The 17,531-nt window shown below is 41.6% G+C and overlaps 1 protein-coding gene across 5 annotated transcripts in view; it reads left to right on the forward strand.

The window, feature by feature from the left end:
• The window catches only part of LOC109485731 (histone demethylase UTY-like), a 94,251-nt gene that overhangs the window by 40,739 nt on the left and 35,981 nt on the right, over positions 1 to 17,531 (forward strand). For all 5 annotated transcript variants that reach the window (XM_019789397.1, XM_019789396.1, XM_019789395.1 and 2 more), the window contains one exon: positions 7,285 to 7,405. In XM_019789397.1, coding sequence (XP_019644956.1) covers positions 7,285 to 7,405 — 121 coding nt within the window. The remainder of the gene's footprint in view (positions 1 to 7,284; positions 7,406 to 17,531) is intronic.

Raw genomic sequence — 17,531 nt, forward strand, 5'->3', positions numbered from 1 at the left:
CTTTTATTTTTTTTTTTTTTAGTCGTAGCCTCTGTAGAAGGCTTATAGAACTGGGGGTCTGGTGGTCTTCGGCTGTTTTCTGATTAGCCTCCGTAGCAGGCTTATAGAACTGGGGGTTTGGTGGTCTTCGGCTGTTTTCTGATTAGCCTCCGTAGCAGGCTTATAGAACTGGGGTTTGGTGGTCTTCGGCTGTTTTCTGATTAGCCTCCGTAGCAGGCTTATAGAACTGGGGATTTGGTGATCTTCGGCTGCTTTCTGATTAGCCCAGTTCTAAACAAACGGGGGTAATTCAACCAGGCCGGCTACGTTGTCAATATGCAATCAGAAAATAGCACATGAAAGCTCCCAAAGACCCTGAAGACCCCCAAACCCCCAGTTTTTGGCGTGCTATGGAGGCTACCTAAAGTGAGAGATACTATTTTGTATGTGAGTGTGCTTAGGACTTTGGCACACTCACATACAAAATGGAGTTTTCTTCCAACCAAACCCCCCTGCCCTCCAAAAAATTGTAAAAAAAACTGGCTGTAGCCCCAGAGTTTTTGCAGGGTGTTGCTGAATTGCCTGACAATGGTTTGGGTTAGCATGACTTATTTGCATATCTGTGTCCAGTGCCCCGCCCCTCCCAACATGGCAGCCAGGTGTCAGGTGTCTGGTCTTTGTTACTGATGTAAAAGCCATTTCATTAGCATTCTTCGTTAACTCAACATGTGATAATTATTACAGTAAGTATAATTGTGTTAATAACCTTAAAGTAATCTGATACACTTAATTGTTGTAATATGCATTAAAAACGCAGTATCCCTTCTTTGTGAAATTAATACATAAATGTTATAGTTGTATAATGAACTAGCTTGAATGATGTATAACTGTTAAGGTAACAAGGATGGCTAATCAGCCTTCTCAAAACAAGCCGGCTACCGGCGAAAATCGCCGCCTACTCAAGTTTTTGCGCCGGCTACTTTCGTCAAAATTTTCAAATTTTTGCGCCGGCTACTTTCGTCAAAATTTTCAAATTTTTGCGCCGGCTACTTTCGTCTAAATTTTCAGAAAAACAAGTAAGCTCCGTTACATTTTCTCACAAACTTCACCGGCTCATTTCTTCTGACGAACTTCAGACAAATTTCTGCTAGCTTTCTGGATCTGAAAACTGCTTCTTTCTTAGCCTCCTGTGCAGATTTCTAGTGCACGAGTCAGCGTTTGCTTCTACGAGCGGCCTGCGGCCGGCCAGAGCGGCCGAAACTTTACGGGGGGAGGGTCTTGTTCGGGGCTCGAGTTGTATCCGCGGAGCAGTATCGCTCGAGCTAGGTGGAACTTGCTTCGTAAACTCGTTGCTCACGAAAATTTATCAAGCCGCTACCTTCCCAACTTCTCCCGGCACTAGTAACATTCCTGCTACAAATAACTAGTACAAATCACGTCAAAAAATATCAAGACATGTATAGAAGCGTGTTCATATCTTTCATACACAGAGACAAATTTTCAAAAACAAATCGCCATCAGCGAGATTTCACAGCTGTTTCATTCATCAAAAGTTCTTGTCGATCGTAAAATGATCACTCATCTGTTGTCTCCTCTAGTGGGGCATTTGTAGCTTAATCACGGCTAGCCAAAAATCAGCGTCAAAACCCCGGAATAAAAACACGCACACTCCGCATCGCTGTACAAAAACAGGAGCTTTCAGGCGCCATCTTGTCATGAATATTAAGTAGCAGCGTGCGATCGACGCTCTGATTGGTTCACCTCACATGACCTGCGTTCTGATTGGATAAGCGATGTGGCCAGCAGCCGGCAGCGCGGGAAGATTTTTTCTTCGCCGGCAGGCTCTCGCCGGTGAAGAAGAGACACATTTACGCTGCTTTCTACGTTTTTTCTACGACTACTAAGCACCATCCTATTAAAGAAATACATAATTAAAAGAATTTTCGGGAAGATGTATATTTCTCTACGCCGATTTTTGGCCATTTTCTCGTAATTTTCTTGTTCAAGGAACCCGGAAGTCAGTGTACCGGGACGCGGGGTGAATTTCCATAGGGCATTTATGGATCGCACCCCGCTGGAATTAAACCGTCAAAACAGAAACAAAACTTCAAAAAAGCGAAACTGTGACATTTTTTCACATCCCAATGATTATGTTTTCGATCAAATTGACATTTAAATATGCTTTCTTTATTTTTCTGCATTTTGTGGCCGGGCGCAAGGACCGCGCGTAATACGATCGGAGTGGCAAACAAATTTTCATACAGCCTTTTTCCGGAATTATTTGTGCACGAACAGTAAATTTTGGAGCCACAAGATTGCCATAAAAGCTGCTCAGAATGTACCCAAAAACGATGTTTAGGGGTCTAATTTTTACGATTTCCTCCGGGGGAAGCCCCCCGGACCCCCCCAACGGGAGGGGGGCCACCCCCCTCCCGTACCCTCCCCCTGCGAGGCGCTGCGCGGCTCGCTTCGAGCCACTTCGTGGCTCGCCTGCTACTTTTTCTTATCAGCCACCTACTCTAAATTTTTTTGAGAAGGCTGCTAATGTTTAAAGTTAAAACTTCTGATCCAACACAAAGAAATATCTCACCTAGAGCTTTGACCAGTCACTCTGGTCTTCCTCAGTAGACTGACCCAGTGAAGCTTGTCACGTGGCTTCTTTGAAGTGTGACGGCTGGCTAATAATAAGGTTGTTACCATGTACACTGTACTCCTCATATTAATGATTGCTAGTCATTAATTCCATCTTCATATTCTGCACAGTATGAATATTAAAACTCTCAGATGTCCCAATACACATTCATCTTCAACTAAACCCATTTAGATTTTACATTGTTTATATTTGTTCAGTCCCAGGTTTTCAGAGATTATCCATACCTAGCCAGCATTAGAATGTAAGTTGCGCCTGCACCAAACCCATACTTTTCTCAGTTTAGGTTGTATATGTCTGGTCAACATTGCATTAGAATTTTGCCTGTTGCAGACAAAATCTTTTCCAACACAACATTTGAAAACCCTAGACAGGGTCTCATTCTTATATATGCGAATACAACCTTATATGAGATGCTCTGCCAAAGTGCTTTACACAATACATTATAAGTTTCGCGCAGGTGCAGTACGTTCTGTCGACATGCTCCCCTACCCCTGTAAGCACATGTAATGTACACTCCCCCCTAACTAATTAGTGAGTCTGCCATTGTTTGTAGTAGATAAGAAATGGCTTGTCTACGGGGAATTCCTGCACATGGCTCTTTGTCCAGGGCTTGTACTAGTTGTGGCAAGTTTCTAGCCTCCAAAGCGTGCCAAAAATTGGGGGTTTGGGGTCTTCAGGGTCTTTGGGAGTGTTTATGTGCTATATAGACAACATAGCCGGCCTGGTTGAATTACCCCCGTTTTTTTAGAACTGGGCTAATCAGAAAACAGCCAAAGACCACCAAACCCCCAGTTCTATAAGCCTGCTACGGAGGCTAATCAGAAAACAGCCAAAGACCACCAAACCCCCAGTTCTATAAGCCTGCTACGGAGGCTAGCAAGTTTCATGGTTTCCCTGCCCTCAAAGTGTATCTAGAAGAGAAATTCGTAGTAATATTACTAATAAACTAAAAAAGTTTGGACCATTCTGTCTCTACAGGGTTATTCATAAGAATCTAAAATTGGCCTGCAGAGCGCTTTTCATTGACGCATTTCAAAACAGTGTACAATACAATACATTCAGGACGAAATTTTTTTTTTTGGCAATGGTTTGTTTTGATTTTGGCTTTGTCTAGATGATTTTGACTTGTTTTCCCCTGTTGTTGTTTGTGCAAGATGTTTCCTGGAAGTTAGCGAGGACATGTGAAGTAACGGACATGTCTGTGCTAGAACAGCTGGAAGGTTGTGTAACAAGGAGACATAAGTTAAATCCACAAGGCCAGGAAATCATGGGGATGGACCTTGAGTTATCAGAATCAGGGCTTGAAATTCATTTTTGGGAACAGCTAAGCTAAACAGACTAACTACGCTGGCTATATATAGGAGAATATTTGCCAGGGGAGTTTGGTTGCCTTGTAGGTTTGACTGGGAAAGAAACTACCTCCCCGCGGCCGGACTTCCTTGGCCAATTTTACTCTCTTTTTTTGCCGAATTCTGCGATCCATATCCCCGTAGAAAGGCCTGGTGGAGGCTAGGGAAAACCAGAAACTTGCTACAACTTGTACAACTTCCCAACCTAAAAATTTGGGTGCACTAAAAATTTCTTGGGTGCACCATATAAAATAGAATAACTAGAATATCAGTGATAACTAAGGCCGACTTTAGACTGACGACGGTATACGATCGCACGACAATCGTTGTGGGCGACGGCTGGCTTTAGACACATGACCAGAAAGCGTGGCGGACACCTGCAGCGCAGGATGGCACGCCGCGCGCCAATTCAAAATGGCGAGAGAACCCCTTTTTCGGCATGCTGCAGTAGATTGTTTTTATTCTGCTTTTAACTCATTGTCCTGTTGATGAGAAGCCGAGTTTGTGCCCAGCAAAGAAGGGATATGAGGCACATGTACCGAGAGGGGCAATTCTCCGGGTTTGATCCCGACGTTCGGTGCTGCCGTTGGCCTGGCTACATTGGCCGGGAAATGTGGATCGGCGGATCGGTTCATACTGGAGAAGTAGCGATTGGTGGCAGGGGATTGTACTAGACATAAAGTCTTTGGTTTGACGACATTTAATGATACAGGCGATGTGCTTGGACATGAAATAACGCTTGCAGGCTTATTTGCATAAGGCCAATGACCTCCCACTTCCTTCGCCGGCGACGGTTCACTTTAGACGGTGGAAAATCCTCCTCGGACCCCCCGCTGAAGGATCGCACGATAGGGTCCGAGGTGGTAGTGACGACGATTCGAGGATTACCGTCGTACGACTATTTTGATCGTGTTTAGACGGTGGTAAAATACCGTCGCCGGCAACATCTTGACGATAAACATTCATACGACTATCGAACCGTCGTCAGTCTAAAGTGCCCCTAATTATGTTTCAGTTCTAAAGAAAAGTACTACAACAATTATTTTATAGTAATTGTTTTGACACTCTGGTTAAATTTTACTGATTCTATGGTCAAGGCAAAGCTTCAGTGACAACCACAACATTGAAAAGCTGGAAATAATATGTTTCTTGTAACAGTAATAGGTTTTGACAAGTGAAAACAATATCAACATCTTTGTATGTAATGTAGTCTAGGTATACTATACTACTATGTTGTATGCTTATGCTAGCCTCCACCAGGCTTGGGGAGGCGGCTGGAAAAAGTAGAAATCGGCCAAATAGAGAGATAAGCACGCCAGGGGAGTTTGTCTGTTGAGAGAACATTGGGGTGTGGTGAAATGTTCTCTCAATGGACAAACTCCCTTGTCATGCTTATCTCTCTTTGGCCGATTTCTACTTTTTCCAGCCGCCTCCCCAAGCCTGTTAGAGGCTATGCTCTCTATTTGGCCGATTACTACTCTTTCCAGCCCCTCCCCCCCGAATCCTGCTAGAGGCTATGCTCTCTATTTGGCCAATTTCTACTCTTCCAGCCGCCTCCCCAAGCCTGGTAGAGGCTATGCTAATATGCTAGTTGAAGAAGAAATAATGGCAGTCCTGTATCTCTCTGGCATCCATAAAACATTGTACTGTCTGTGCCTGTGTGTATGTGTGTGGCCTTGATCATCTATAGCCTATGGCAACTGTCCCCAAAACGGGGTAACAACCTCAACCTCTTCTGACTTGGAGCTTTCCCAAATGTGTGGGGGACAATCCATTAATGACTCGAATGGGTGATGGTGAAAATATGAGAACATGAAACTTTAAATGGTATTTAGGAATTATTTTCAAGTTGTTGAGGGATTTCAATGATAGGTCATAATTTTTTTATTTTTTTTTACTGTCCCCAAAACGGGGTAACAACCTCAACCTCTTCTGACTTGGAGCTTTCCCAAATGTGGGGGGAAAACCATTAATAACTTGTAGGGGTGATGGTGGTGAAAATATGAGATCCTGAAACTTAACATAGTATTATTTACGATCTATGAATTATTCCCAAGTTGTTGAGGGATTTTAGTCATCATCATCATTTAGTGATTGCTCTTTATTTATTTTTTAGTACACTGTTTTAATTTTATCAAACCCATACCTCAAATTATTTCTTAAATATATCTGGATCTTATGAAATTCCTTTAAATAGATCTATATAAAGAACAAGAAAAAAAACTTTTGAAGAATTTGCCATGTAAGGTAAAGTCTTGGCTAAGGAACAAAAGGACACCCAAAAGACCCTATATGTATGACATCACCAGCAGGTGGCCAGTGTTGTTACACATCAAGTCCTTGTAGCAAAGGCAACGTTAACGCTACACGCACCAACCGCTACAGTAGGGACGTGCCCATATAAGGCAGGCTGGTATTGTGCCAGGATAATGCTTACACAATGTAGCGATGTGATCTGACGTGCGCTACAGCCTCATGAATATGTAGCGACTCACGTCAGAAGGGGGTTTTCCCATAAGGAAGCTTGCGGCCAACGAAACTACGGCGGCCAACGGACTAATAAGGCAGCGTGTTCTGCCCATATATGGTGTGTTTGTGACGTAGGGATATTTCCGCTTGTATGACAGGGTTTCCTTTTGTGGGTAGGACAGGGGATAGGTACTTATAGGTAAGAAAGAAGATACTTGGACACACATGTAAGACTTGGGTGGAGCAACAGGTAGCGTTACAACAAGCAGATACTATAGTGGCTTCTGAATATTTAACTTGAAGTCAAATGTGTGTGTGTGTGTCTGTGTGTGTGTGACTGTGTGTGTGTGTGTGTGTTTGTGTGTGTCTGTGTGTGTGACTGTGTGTGTGTTTGTGTGTGTGTGTTTGTGACTGTGTGTGTGTGTGTGTGTGTGTGACTGTGTGTCTGTGTGTGTGTGACTGTGTGTGTGTTTGTGTGTGTGTGTTTGTGTATAATTCTGTGTTACAAGAAACAGAATGAAAATATTATACACTAAGTTCAACACATGCTTGTAATCCAGCATTTGCTGCAGATTGTTCATTACTTACCATGTGTCCTAAGTTAACTTAAAATCAAAACCTTATTGTTGTACAATGATACCAGTAGAGGTGCAGATTAACTTATCAAAAAAAGTATACTTGCTTGACAATGATGATGATTCCTTGATGTTTTGGAACTCATTGCTGTTGTCAGTTTTTCAGTACGATAATACTAGTCTCTTATGTATTTGTCTCTTATGTTAATAACTTTACTTTGTGCAAAACTTACCTGTTTTGCTCCGTGTGTTGTTTCAGGGCGATCAAGTCGTTTCAGCAGCTGTTGTACATCGACGCCAGCTTCGCGCAGGCCAACGAGGTCCACCTGCGACTGGGGTTGATGTGTAAAATCAACTCCGACTACGAGTCTAGTCTCAAGGTAAGGAAAAACACCTTGGTTTCTTCTTTTTCTCTGGCTTCCTAATGCAGGGGTCTCCCCATAAAATGATAAATTCTAAGGAGAGAGGTGCTCCCTAATCTTTGATAAAAAACCTGTGAATTTTCATGTAAATACTAAGAGGAAACCCTAAATTTGAACATTTTGGGAGAGGTGCTAGGATTTAGGGGAGAGGGGGAGCACCCTTGCTTCATTGCCCTGCAATGTCTTGTGATCTTGTAAGTTGACAGAGAAGATGTTTGTGTGTTCGTTACTTCGTATTGTACAGTTTTGTCAAGTGTGTAAGCAGCATTGTGTATCCTTCAAGAATAGTTTGCAAAAACTGTCCTCTACCAACAAAATGTTCATCTGCACAAGGCCAAGTATTTTTCTGGAAGAAGTATCTTGTGAAGACTTCTCACTTGCACTGTGGATTGCCTTGAAAACCGTTTATCAAATGAAAAATCCCATTTTTTCCTTAAAAAAAAAGCATTTGCTCTCACGTCAAAATTTTTAATTCCATTTCTCGAAAAGCAGGTGTCTGAATGTTTATGTTGACTTTTTATCCCTCCTACAAGGACTGATGTATCCAGAAAAACTTTTCTTCTTCAAAATTCTTGTTCTTTCTGAACATCAATTGCTTTATAAGGTCGCGGCAAGTCTGGACAAAGCATAGCAGCTGATTTGTAGCAGCCGTAATTTGTCACCATGGTAACTGAGCCTTTTCTGTGTGTCCAAGTCCTTAGACTGCTACAATAGAGGAGACATTAGGATTAGCGAACAAGCCGACACTATGTGTCAATTTGCAGTCTTATTGTAGCGATGGACATGTATCTACACTTGTGTTGTTTAGTGACTGGAGAGTTGGAGATGCTTTCCGGTGGGAAAGTAGCAATTTCCCACATGGAAGCGTTTGGCAACAAGTTGTAGTGGCAGAATCGTGTTGTTACAATCTGTTTGCAACATGTTTCATTTTGTAACACACTGAGATGTTCAGTTTGCACTGTAGAGAAGTTTGGAGGGTGTTTGCAACAATGTTTTCCTGTGATTTTGATTTCACATAGCATTTAAAAGTGTGAAGGGGACTATTCAACATTGTTCTTGAAAGTTATTGAAGTATTTTGAATGTTATCTTGTATCTTTGAGCTCATCACCTTACATGTTGTAGTGTTGAAGATTTGAAGACTTTAAAACTGTTGTTAACAAGGTAAGATTGTTACAGACAATTGAATAGCTTTAAACAATGTCTAGAGTTAGATGTTCAAGGGTTAGGTGTAACAAGTCGATTGGTGTAAAGTAGCCAGCTGCTGCCGCGCCACGTGCCTGCGAAGCTGGTGTGTTACACCGAAAGGCAGTTATACTGGCTATACAGATACAGATACAAAGCGATAATGTAAACACTCACTTAAGTTTATCTGACATGTAAGGTTGAACATAGCGTAAACTTCTGCCCATTAAAGCTAAGACTGTTGGTTTTTGCTGGATTAGGGAAGAAACATAAAAATGGTTGGTGTGTGGTGGAAAAACTGGTGCAGATTTGCATAGGACCCAGACAGTGATTTCCTTAGTGGGGTAATAATCGTTAGGTACGAACATTAAACAACCATGAAAACAGTGGGAGACATGCTGAACATGGTGGGGTGATACTGGCTGGGATTTTTCTAGTGCGGTGGTCCATGGCTGAAGCTTGGCTTATGCTTGGCAAACTTGTCACCAGTTTTGATTGCAGAAAAGGGGAAATCAGGGGGATACAAGTAGTTTTTCTTTGAGTTGTCAGTTTCTTCTTAGGGTATTTTAAACACACGTGACACTAGCGGACAACCTAACATGGGGTAAGAACTGGCCAGGTTTTTTCTAGTCCGGTGGTCCACTTTGACCCTGTTCATACCAGACTTATATTTAGCGGTTTCAACCGGTTTTTCAAAAACCGGTTTTTATTTAACCTGGTGTGAACGCAAATTAACCGGTTTTTAGGGGTTTAAATCCGATTTTGAAAAACCACCTCGGGAGGTGGTTTTTGAGGGGTTTTTGTGGGGTTTTTCCACCGAAAAACCTGGTCTGAACGCTAAGGGTTTATTGAACCGGTTTTTTGCGTCATAATTCCGGGGTCACGGGGTCAGCATCCTGGCCGTGTGCGACCTGCAAGCTTTTTTAAGCGAGTTGTTTTGACCAACTTGAGTTCGTTTCCACTGTTGTTCCACGGTTTTTCTTCATGTTGCGATGGAATCAGCAAACGCAACCTGGTCGGCGAACGGGACGCTCCTGATACTTAGGTTTGGAGAGCAGGAGTCGCCAAATTCGAAAAAGCTAGGGGGGGGGGCGAGGGCTCTACCGAAACAAAAATGTTGGAGGAGGCTGATTTCTTGAAGATAAAGGATCAGTGCCGCACTAAGGTAAAAAAAAAAACTGAAGACGGCATACAAGCAAGAAGGCCAAGGAAAACAATCAGAAGAGCGAGAGGAACGGTTATTCAAACTGCAGTCATGGCCGATATTCACTGGACAGGATTTTTACAAAACCGGTTATCAAAAGTCTGGTATGAACGCTAAGGGTTTTAGCCGGGTTTTTGAAAAACCGGTTGAAACCGCTAAATATAAGTCTGGTATGAACAGGGTCTTTACTGGATTACTAATGGATTTAGATTTAACTGTCACCAGATTTGCTTCAAACAAGAGAACTGTGAACTAGTTATTGTCAAAAACAATTCATTTTAGGTGCAGAATGATCTGTTTTCTGAGCTAGAAGGAAATTCTATAATTTCTGTGGAACAGTTTTTTTGTTCTCATCTCCTTGGCAAAGACTGACCCACTGGACTGGAAAAACACAGCACAAAAGTTTGAGTACTGGGATTAATTGGAGGACCCTAACAATAACTCAGCTCAGTAAGTGGTGCCGGTACGTAACCCAACAGACTGGAAAAACACTGGAAAAACAGGCCACATTGTGTTCACGACCTAATGTCCTCTCCTCCTGGGTTCATGGGCCTTTTATGTCCGCTGAACAAAAAAACTCAACGACGACAAGACAGCGGAAAAATCTGTTGGGCACATTTCGTAGTCGTTCAGTCACAAATCAACCAGCAAAGATAGATGAGAACAGTGCTACATCTTACTATAAACAGTTTTAGGGAGGGAATCAAGCTAGATACAAGTTTGCCTCCCAGCTTTCTGGTTTTTTTTATGATGCTCTCTTGCTGAATTTTGAAGTTGAAATTTCCTACATCTAGTAACATAGGAACCAGACAACAGTTAAGTTTTTTTTGCAACTGGCCCTGGCAAAATGAAGGCCAAACAAAATGTATAGCTCTGTATATACAGTTTCAATCAATCATGTACCAGGGAAACCCCCCATGTTTTTTTTTTTCCAAAAGTGAAATGAACAGTTTCAAAACATCATTTGTCAAAAGTGTATCATAGTACCTGTACTTTTGAAATACATGTATGAGTATCGTCATTTAGATATCAGTTGAACTTACTTTTCCTTATTATTATTCAATTTTCAAGTGAACATGTTGAGACATTGGATATCACTCCTCCAGACACCATTACTACACATGCCCGTAGCCAGGATTTTGAATGGGGTGCCCGTAGCCAGGATTTTGAATGGGGTGCCCGTAGCCAGGATTTTGAATGGGGGGTTCTTCCCACTGCTTGAGGGGACCTCGAGCGCCGTAGGCGCGAGGCGAGCGCCGAAGGCGCGAGGTTCCTAGGGGGTTCCGGGGGCATGCTCCCCTGGAAAATTTTGAAAAATGAACCTTCTAAAATGGCATTTCGTCCATTTTCAAGAGGATTTCCAAGAAAAAATCAGAGATAGATTTTTATTCAATGACAAAGGGAGCAGTTTTTCTACATAAAATGTGGACCAAAAAGTGGACCTTTGAGCCTTGTGGGGGGGTTCTTCCGAACCCCCCCCTGGCTACGGGCATGCTACAAGTGGCAGGAAGTTCTGACATGTTGGTAAACTTTTCCTCCTAAGAGCTGCGAAACCGTGACTAAAACTACACCCACTCATGGGCACATGGTCGGTAGGAAGGATATGTCAGGTTTAAATGGTGCAAAACAACAGACACCAAGGAAAAAGGGCTGAATCGTCTTTGAGAAACCACGTACAAGTAGAAACCTTGCTGTGTCTTGAAATATTGGAAAACATATTGTGTTTCTTTTGAAGGAAGGAAACAAGTTTAAATGGTGCAAAACACCAGATACAAGGAACAAGGTCTGAATCATCCTAGACAAACTACAAGAGGAAACCTTGTTGCGCCTTAAAGTTAAAACATCCTTTGTTTCCACTCTGGGAAGGACAACACCAGCAGTGTTTGAGTTCTCTTACTTACAAGTGCTGATTTGTAGCTTCCTAGATAAAAACAATGTCATAAAATACCTTCTATTTCCCATGTTTTCCCCTTTGGTAGCCCTTTTCATCAGGGAAAAGTACCACCTCAAACGGGTAAAACCCAAGTTGAGTGGTAGGAAACTGGGGGAGTCCCCACGCACAAGTTCCTGTGGAAATATTGACTAACTGTTCGAGTGTCGAGTTGCCTTCCTGGTCTTGTGATCGTGAGTAATCTTACTCTCATGTTCAAGTTTAAAGTTAGGAAGGTCTTCAGTTGTTCTTGAGAAGAAGTGACTGGAGGTGGTTGTTGTTCTTGGGACTGAAGGTGTCTTCATTCAGGTAACTCATTTGTACTTATGTGTGGACGGGATGTGCCATTTTTGTTGGGGGGGGGGGTCAGGACATGTTTTATGTTTGCTGCTCTCTTAGGTCTTAGTTCAAAGTCCTTCCGTTGTTCTTGAGAACTAGAAAGGAAGGAGGGAGGTGTATTCTTGGGACAGTGGAGGTGTCTTCATTCAGGTGCAAGACAGGTATGTAGAAAGGTGTAAGATGGGAGGTACCATTTATCTTAGAGGGGTGACCAGGTCATGTTTTATGTTTGTTGCTCCCATAGCTCTGATGTTATTGGTTGAATTTTTTTAAAATTTAATTTGTGTTCCTGTTGCTACCACTTCCCCTTTATGCAAGGTGAGCTAGCCAAATTCCAAGGTTTATAAAATTTCCACAGTGTTCAACTGAATTTTGACTGTTACTATGACCCTGTTCATACCAGACTTATATAAACCGGTTGAAACCGCTAAATAATTAACCCGGCAAAAACCCGTCGCGTTCACACCAGACTTACAAAACCGGTTTTTCAAAAACCCTGTCCAGCGAATATCCGGTAAATCGGCCATTACCAGGCTCCTCCAACATTTTTGTTTCGGTAGAGACCTCAATAGAGCCCTCCCCCCAGCTTTTTCGAATTCGGCGATCAACTCCTGCTCTCCAAAAATACATATCGGGAGCGTCTCGTCCACCGACCAGGTTGCGTTGGCTGATTCCATCGTAGTAATGAAAAGAAACCGTGAAAAAACAGTGGAAACGGTCTAAACAGCGCGATCAAAAAAGATTGGAGGTCGCACACGGCCAGGATGCTGACCCCAGAATTATGACGCAAAAACCGGTTCAATAAACCCTTAGCGTTCAGACCAGGTTTTTCGGTGGAAAAAAACCTCAAAAACCCCACAAAATCGGATTTAAACCCCTAAAAAACCGGTTAATTTGCGTTCACACCAGGTTAAATAAAAACCGGTTTTTGAAAAACCGGTTGAAACCGCTGAATATAAGTCTGGTATGAACAGGGTCTATAAGTATAATTTGTACAACACCTGAGATCCAGTTTACTGGTTTAGAACGGCCCACCCTCTCCCTGACCCCCTGCAGAATGATGGGATACTGTTCTATATCGCCATGGTATCGCCACGGAGACCATTCTCCGCCCCGCCAACCAAATATTTTATTAGGGGATAAGAATAAGTGGCATTTCGTGTTATCGACACATGTCATGATGATAATGCGAGGTGGTGGCTCCGTATACGTGATAAATTTTCAAGCAGATGTGAGATGTGGTTTCAACTAAAATTCTCTAGGTTTTTTTTTGCTGAATTTGTGCAGCTTTAAAGTAGCAGATGAAATGCACACTTTAATATTCAAGAATATGTAAGATTGCAAAAAACAATTTAGAGAAAACAATTTAGAGAAAAAACATGTTTTGTGCCATCAACCACCTCAAAGCATAAGCCAAAATAAAGCAGTTTTTTTTCAAATTTTTGTCTATTTTCTTTTTTATTGGTAGGATTTGCATAATGCCTAATGATAAATGATTTTGAAGGCAATTACTTTCAGCATGGCAGATGGGGTGACTAAATAATCGGTCAGGTCAACATTCTGAATAGTTTTACAACTTGCAGTCAAATATACATAAAAGAAAATTTACGATTAACCTTCTTCCTGCTGCCTAACACCATAACTAGTATGGGATAGGTGCCAAAAGGCTACTAAAGCACAAAGAAGGTTAAAATGCCGTTCATTCATAAGGCTTGGCTGTTGTGGGCGTGGTCAATTTTTTTCCAAAATATTGATTTTTTTCGGACAAATTGGACCAATACTTAGTTTAACACCTGTGGATTTTTGTCTCAGTTGAATTTGCTGTTATGCAGATTTTAACAGTCAGTATTTCCTGGATTTAAGTCTACTGCTTGTAATAATATGAATCTCTGTATGTGTGTCTGTATTTTTGGGCGGGGCAATACTAATGGTAATTGTCATGTTTTTTTTTCATAGGGATTCTTTATGAATGAAATGAAAGAAGATTTTAGACATTGTCTTTTTAATATTTTATATTAGCCATTTGCGTTTCAAAAAATGCTTTCAAGGTAATGAAGAATTGGAAAGGAAGGGAAATACATCATGATGTAGTCTGAGTCTCTTCAGCTTAGGGGACAGTACATTGTTGATCAAGGGAGGGTATAGTTGTACTCGCAAATTTTGCAAAATTTCAATGAATTTTATTGAATAGTGATTGCAGACTTAAGATCTAGCCTTCAGTATTATATTCGGATTGCACAGTTCAAGAATTCAAAATTTTTCAGTCACAATCATACATATTGAACTAAACCTGCCAACATTTCCATAAACATTGCATTGATCAAATTTTCCGGATTTTTGAATAAATGAATAAAATAAGAAATTATTTGTTTGGCTACATGATTCTACCCTATTATGTATTGGAATGTGAAGTAATATTTATTAACATTATTTATTGTATCCCTATTTTACTGTTTGTATGTGACTGTTGTGTTTTGTTGTGTAAAACAGGGCCCCATTGAAAAGAATTGCAATCACTTAATTGGCCACTCTGTATAAAAATGACAGAAAATAAAATAAAAATATTTTGAGATAAATTTTGCACATTGCAGGTGGATATTCAGTGCCCAGACACACACCCTAGTGGAATACTAAGTACCCTACTCTTCTGAGCCAAGAGCCTGTTCATCTTTTTTGGATTCCTTTTAGAATTAAGGGTCTCCTTGATTTAGGGGGCAAACCACTAACATTAGGGAGGGTCTACTTAATTTAGGGGACAAAGCATTAACATTAGGGAAGGGTTTGGTTCATTCTTGCCATGGTTACATATTTTATTAGGGCTATTCCATTCAATGAATGGGGAGAGTGATGCAGTGTAAAATGATTTGGTGCTGTCTAATGTTTTTTTTTTTGTTCCTGACATTTGAGAATTCTTTTTCTTTGGTAGGTACATGTAATAAGATATTTGACTTACATGTAAACAGTCTCATAAAAAGCTGTATGGCTGATAAATCATGTATGTTTCATGAAGGGCAGTTATACTACAGTACAATACAGATAGATAATTTTTTGCATTTCAAACTTGTATTCTGTGCATGGTACCTTAGCTGTGGGGTGTAGTTCTCATTGACTAAAACTGGATACTACTATATCCTGTGTTTTGTTGTGAAGTCCATGTTTGTTGAGGTCAGGGGTCGTCAGTCTCGCCACCTGGCACCAAGCCAAAAGGTTGTGACCCCAGACTGACCCAGGGGCTAGTGTCAGCTGGAAAATCACATCACATCACCGTGGCAACTGGGATGATGGACGAGTAAATAATCAACAGGTAGCTGAGTGATAACCTGGCTTAAAATCCATCACTCAAACTGAGCAGGAAGTTCAGGCCTCAAAATTAACTTCCTATTGTCCCAGCACTGTTAGCCTGGGTTCCAGACCCATAGCACACTGGACACAAAATATCTCAGTAACCAGGCTCACTGAGATATTTTGTGTCCAGTGTGCTATGGGTTTGGCACCCAGGCTATATAATTGCAGAGTAGACAGGAAATTCAGGGGGGGGGGACTTTTCCAGATCCAATAGCCAGGACCTGTGCCTGATTAAGAAAAGAAGGGCTGACATTCTGATGTTGAATATTGTCCCAAAAATGTCCCAAATTGTCTTTTTAGTTGTCCTGGCCTAAATGTTAGTGGTCAGTGTCCACTGGACCACCTTTAATTTCGAGCCCTGACCTGGCTAAAACCCATCACTCAAATTTTGAAGGAAGATTAGAGGGATTTGGGATCACAGGTTCAGCCAGTTCCACTGATCAATTTACCAAATCTCTATTGACAAATTGAATTCTGTAGTCACATACCGACCCTACAAATATCAGGACTCAAAATACTTCATTTTGGCTTCCTACAATGTAATACCAAGCTTGTAAAGTTGCAATTCATATTCATACATGCTCTGCAAACCTTACACATTTTCCACATAACTAGCAAGCTATTTGAAGCTTTGCTGTGAGTAATAAATTTTATAAGATGAAAAGAGATGAAAATTTAATTTTAAAATTTAATTGCAAGTTAGTTCACAATTCCTTATAACAACTTGGACACATTTCTAGACACGGAGTTGGTGTTATTCAGTTATTTTATTTTTGGATTCCTTTTTTTCTGTTTGCCAAAGTGTTAGGCTAGTGTCCAGCATATGGCCGAAAGGTCATGCGATGGTAGGTCTGAAAGACCAGTGACCAGCTGCTTGGATTTGGTGTGTGTGTCTGTGTTATTAAAGTGGTCAGGACAATCAGAGACCTGACAGTTGTATGATGGAAGACTGGGGGATACATGTACAGTACAGGGACAGGCTGGGCATCTCATTATCAATAGAGGGGCTGAAACAAGTCAATTTGTTGTTTCTTCTTGGTAAATAACTAAAATCACCTAAATGTTAAAAGAACTGGCACTGTTGAACTGAAATTTGGTTGGAAATTTGACCTATCCATTTTCAGTATTTACCAATGAAGACCATATAGCTGCAAATGGCATTCTCAGGCAATCTGACCTAGTTGGTTGTCTTACCCTCAATATAAAATGACCATTATCCCAAACCAACTTAATGCATTGTTGTGGCCATATTTACCAGTGGAAAGGTCCAGAGATTGAGGAAAGCTGTCTTGAACATTGAACCCAACAATTTGGGGTGAAAGTTTTGACCTCTTCAAATCTTTTTAGCCTGTGTGTCCAGGCCAAGATATAAAATGTGTCCAGGCCAAGATATAAAATGTGTCCAGGCCAAGATATAAAATGACCAAACCATGTTATTGTATTATTCGTGCCATATTTACCAGTGTAGCGGCAGTGAAAGGCTGTGTAGCAGTGATGGATGATGGGATTAGTGGATGAAAGTACTCCCCATCAGGAACTGCACACAGGAGTTAAACTGGAACCACAGGGTTCAACTGGAGTTCAGCTAGAGGTCACGGAACACCTACCTGCCCCCCTCCCACAGCAGAAATGTCAAACAGTAACACATCCAATGTAACTTTGATTCCAAGTCTTTCTCAGAATCCAACTGAACTACAAGGTCATGACCTGCAGACGCCAGTGGAGTCACAGGGCTCAAACACTTCAGGTAGAGGTCACGGAACACCTACCTGCCCCCCTCCCACACCAGAACTAGGTCCTATAGCACCTTACACATTCCCAGCTGATGTAACTTTTGATTCCAAGAAGTGTTCCTCAAAATCCAGCTCAAGCTTCAAGGTCAGCAGACTCCAGTACTCAAACATTTCAGATAGAGTCCATGGCCCCCCCTCCCACCGCGAAACTGGGTCCTAGAACGTCTTGCACATTCCTAGTTGGGATATCTGTGATTCTAAGGCTTTCTGGAGATCCAACTCCGAGTTCAAGGACACAAGACACCTCAGGGATCAAACATTTCAGATAGAGGTCACAGCGCACCAAATGG

Source organism: Branchiostoma belcheri, unplaced genomic scaffold (genome assembly GCF_001625305.1).
Source record: "Branchiostoma belcheri isolate BF01 breed outbred unplaced genomic scaffold, Haploidv18h27 scaffold78, whole genome shotgun sequence".
NCBI classification, from domain to species: domain Eukaryota; kingdom Metazoa; phylum Chordata; class Leptocardii; order Amphioxiformes; family Branchiostomatidae; genus Branchiostoma; species Branchiostoma belcheri.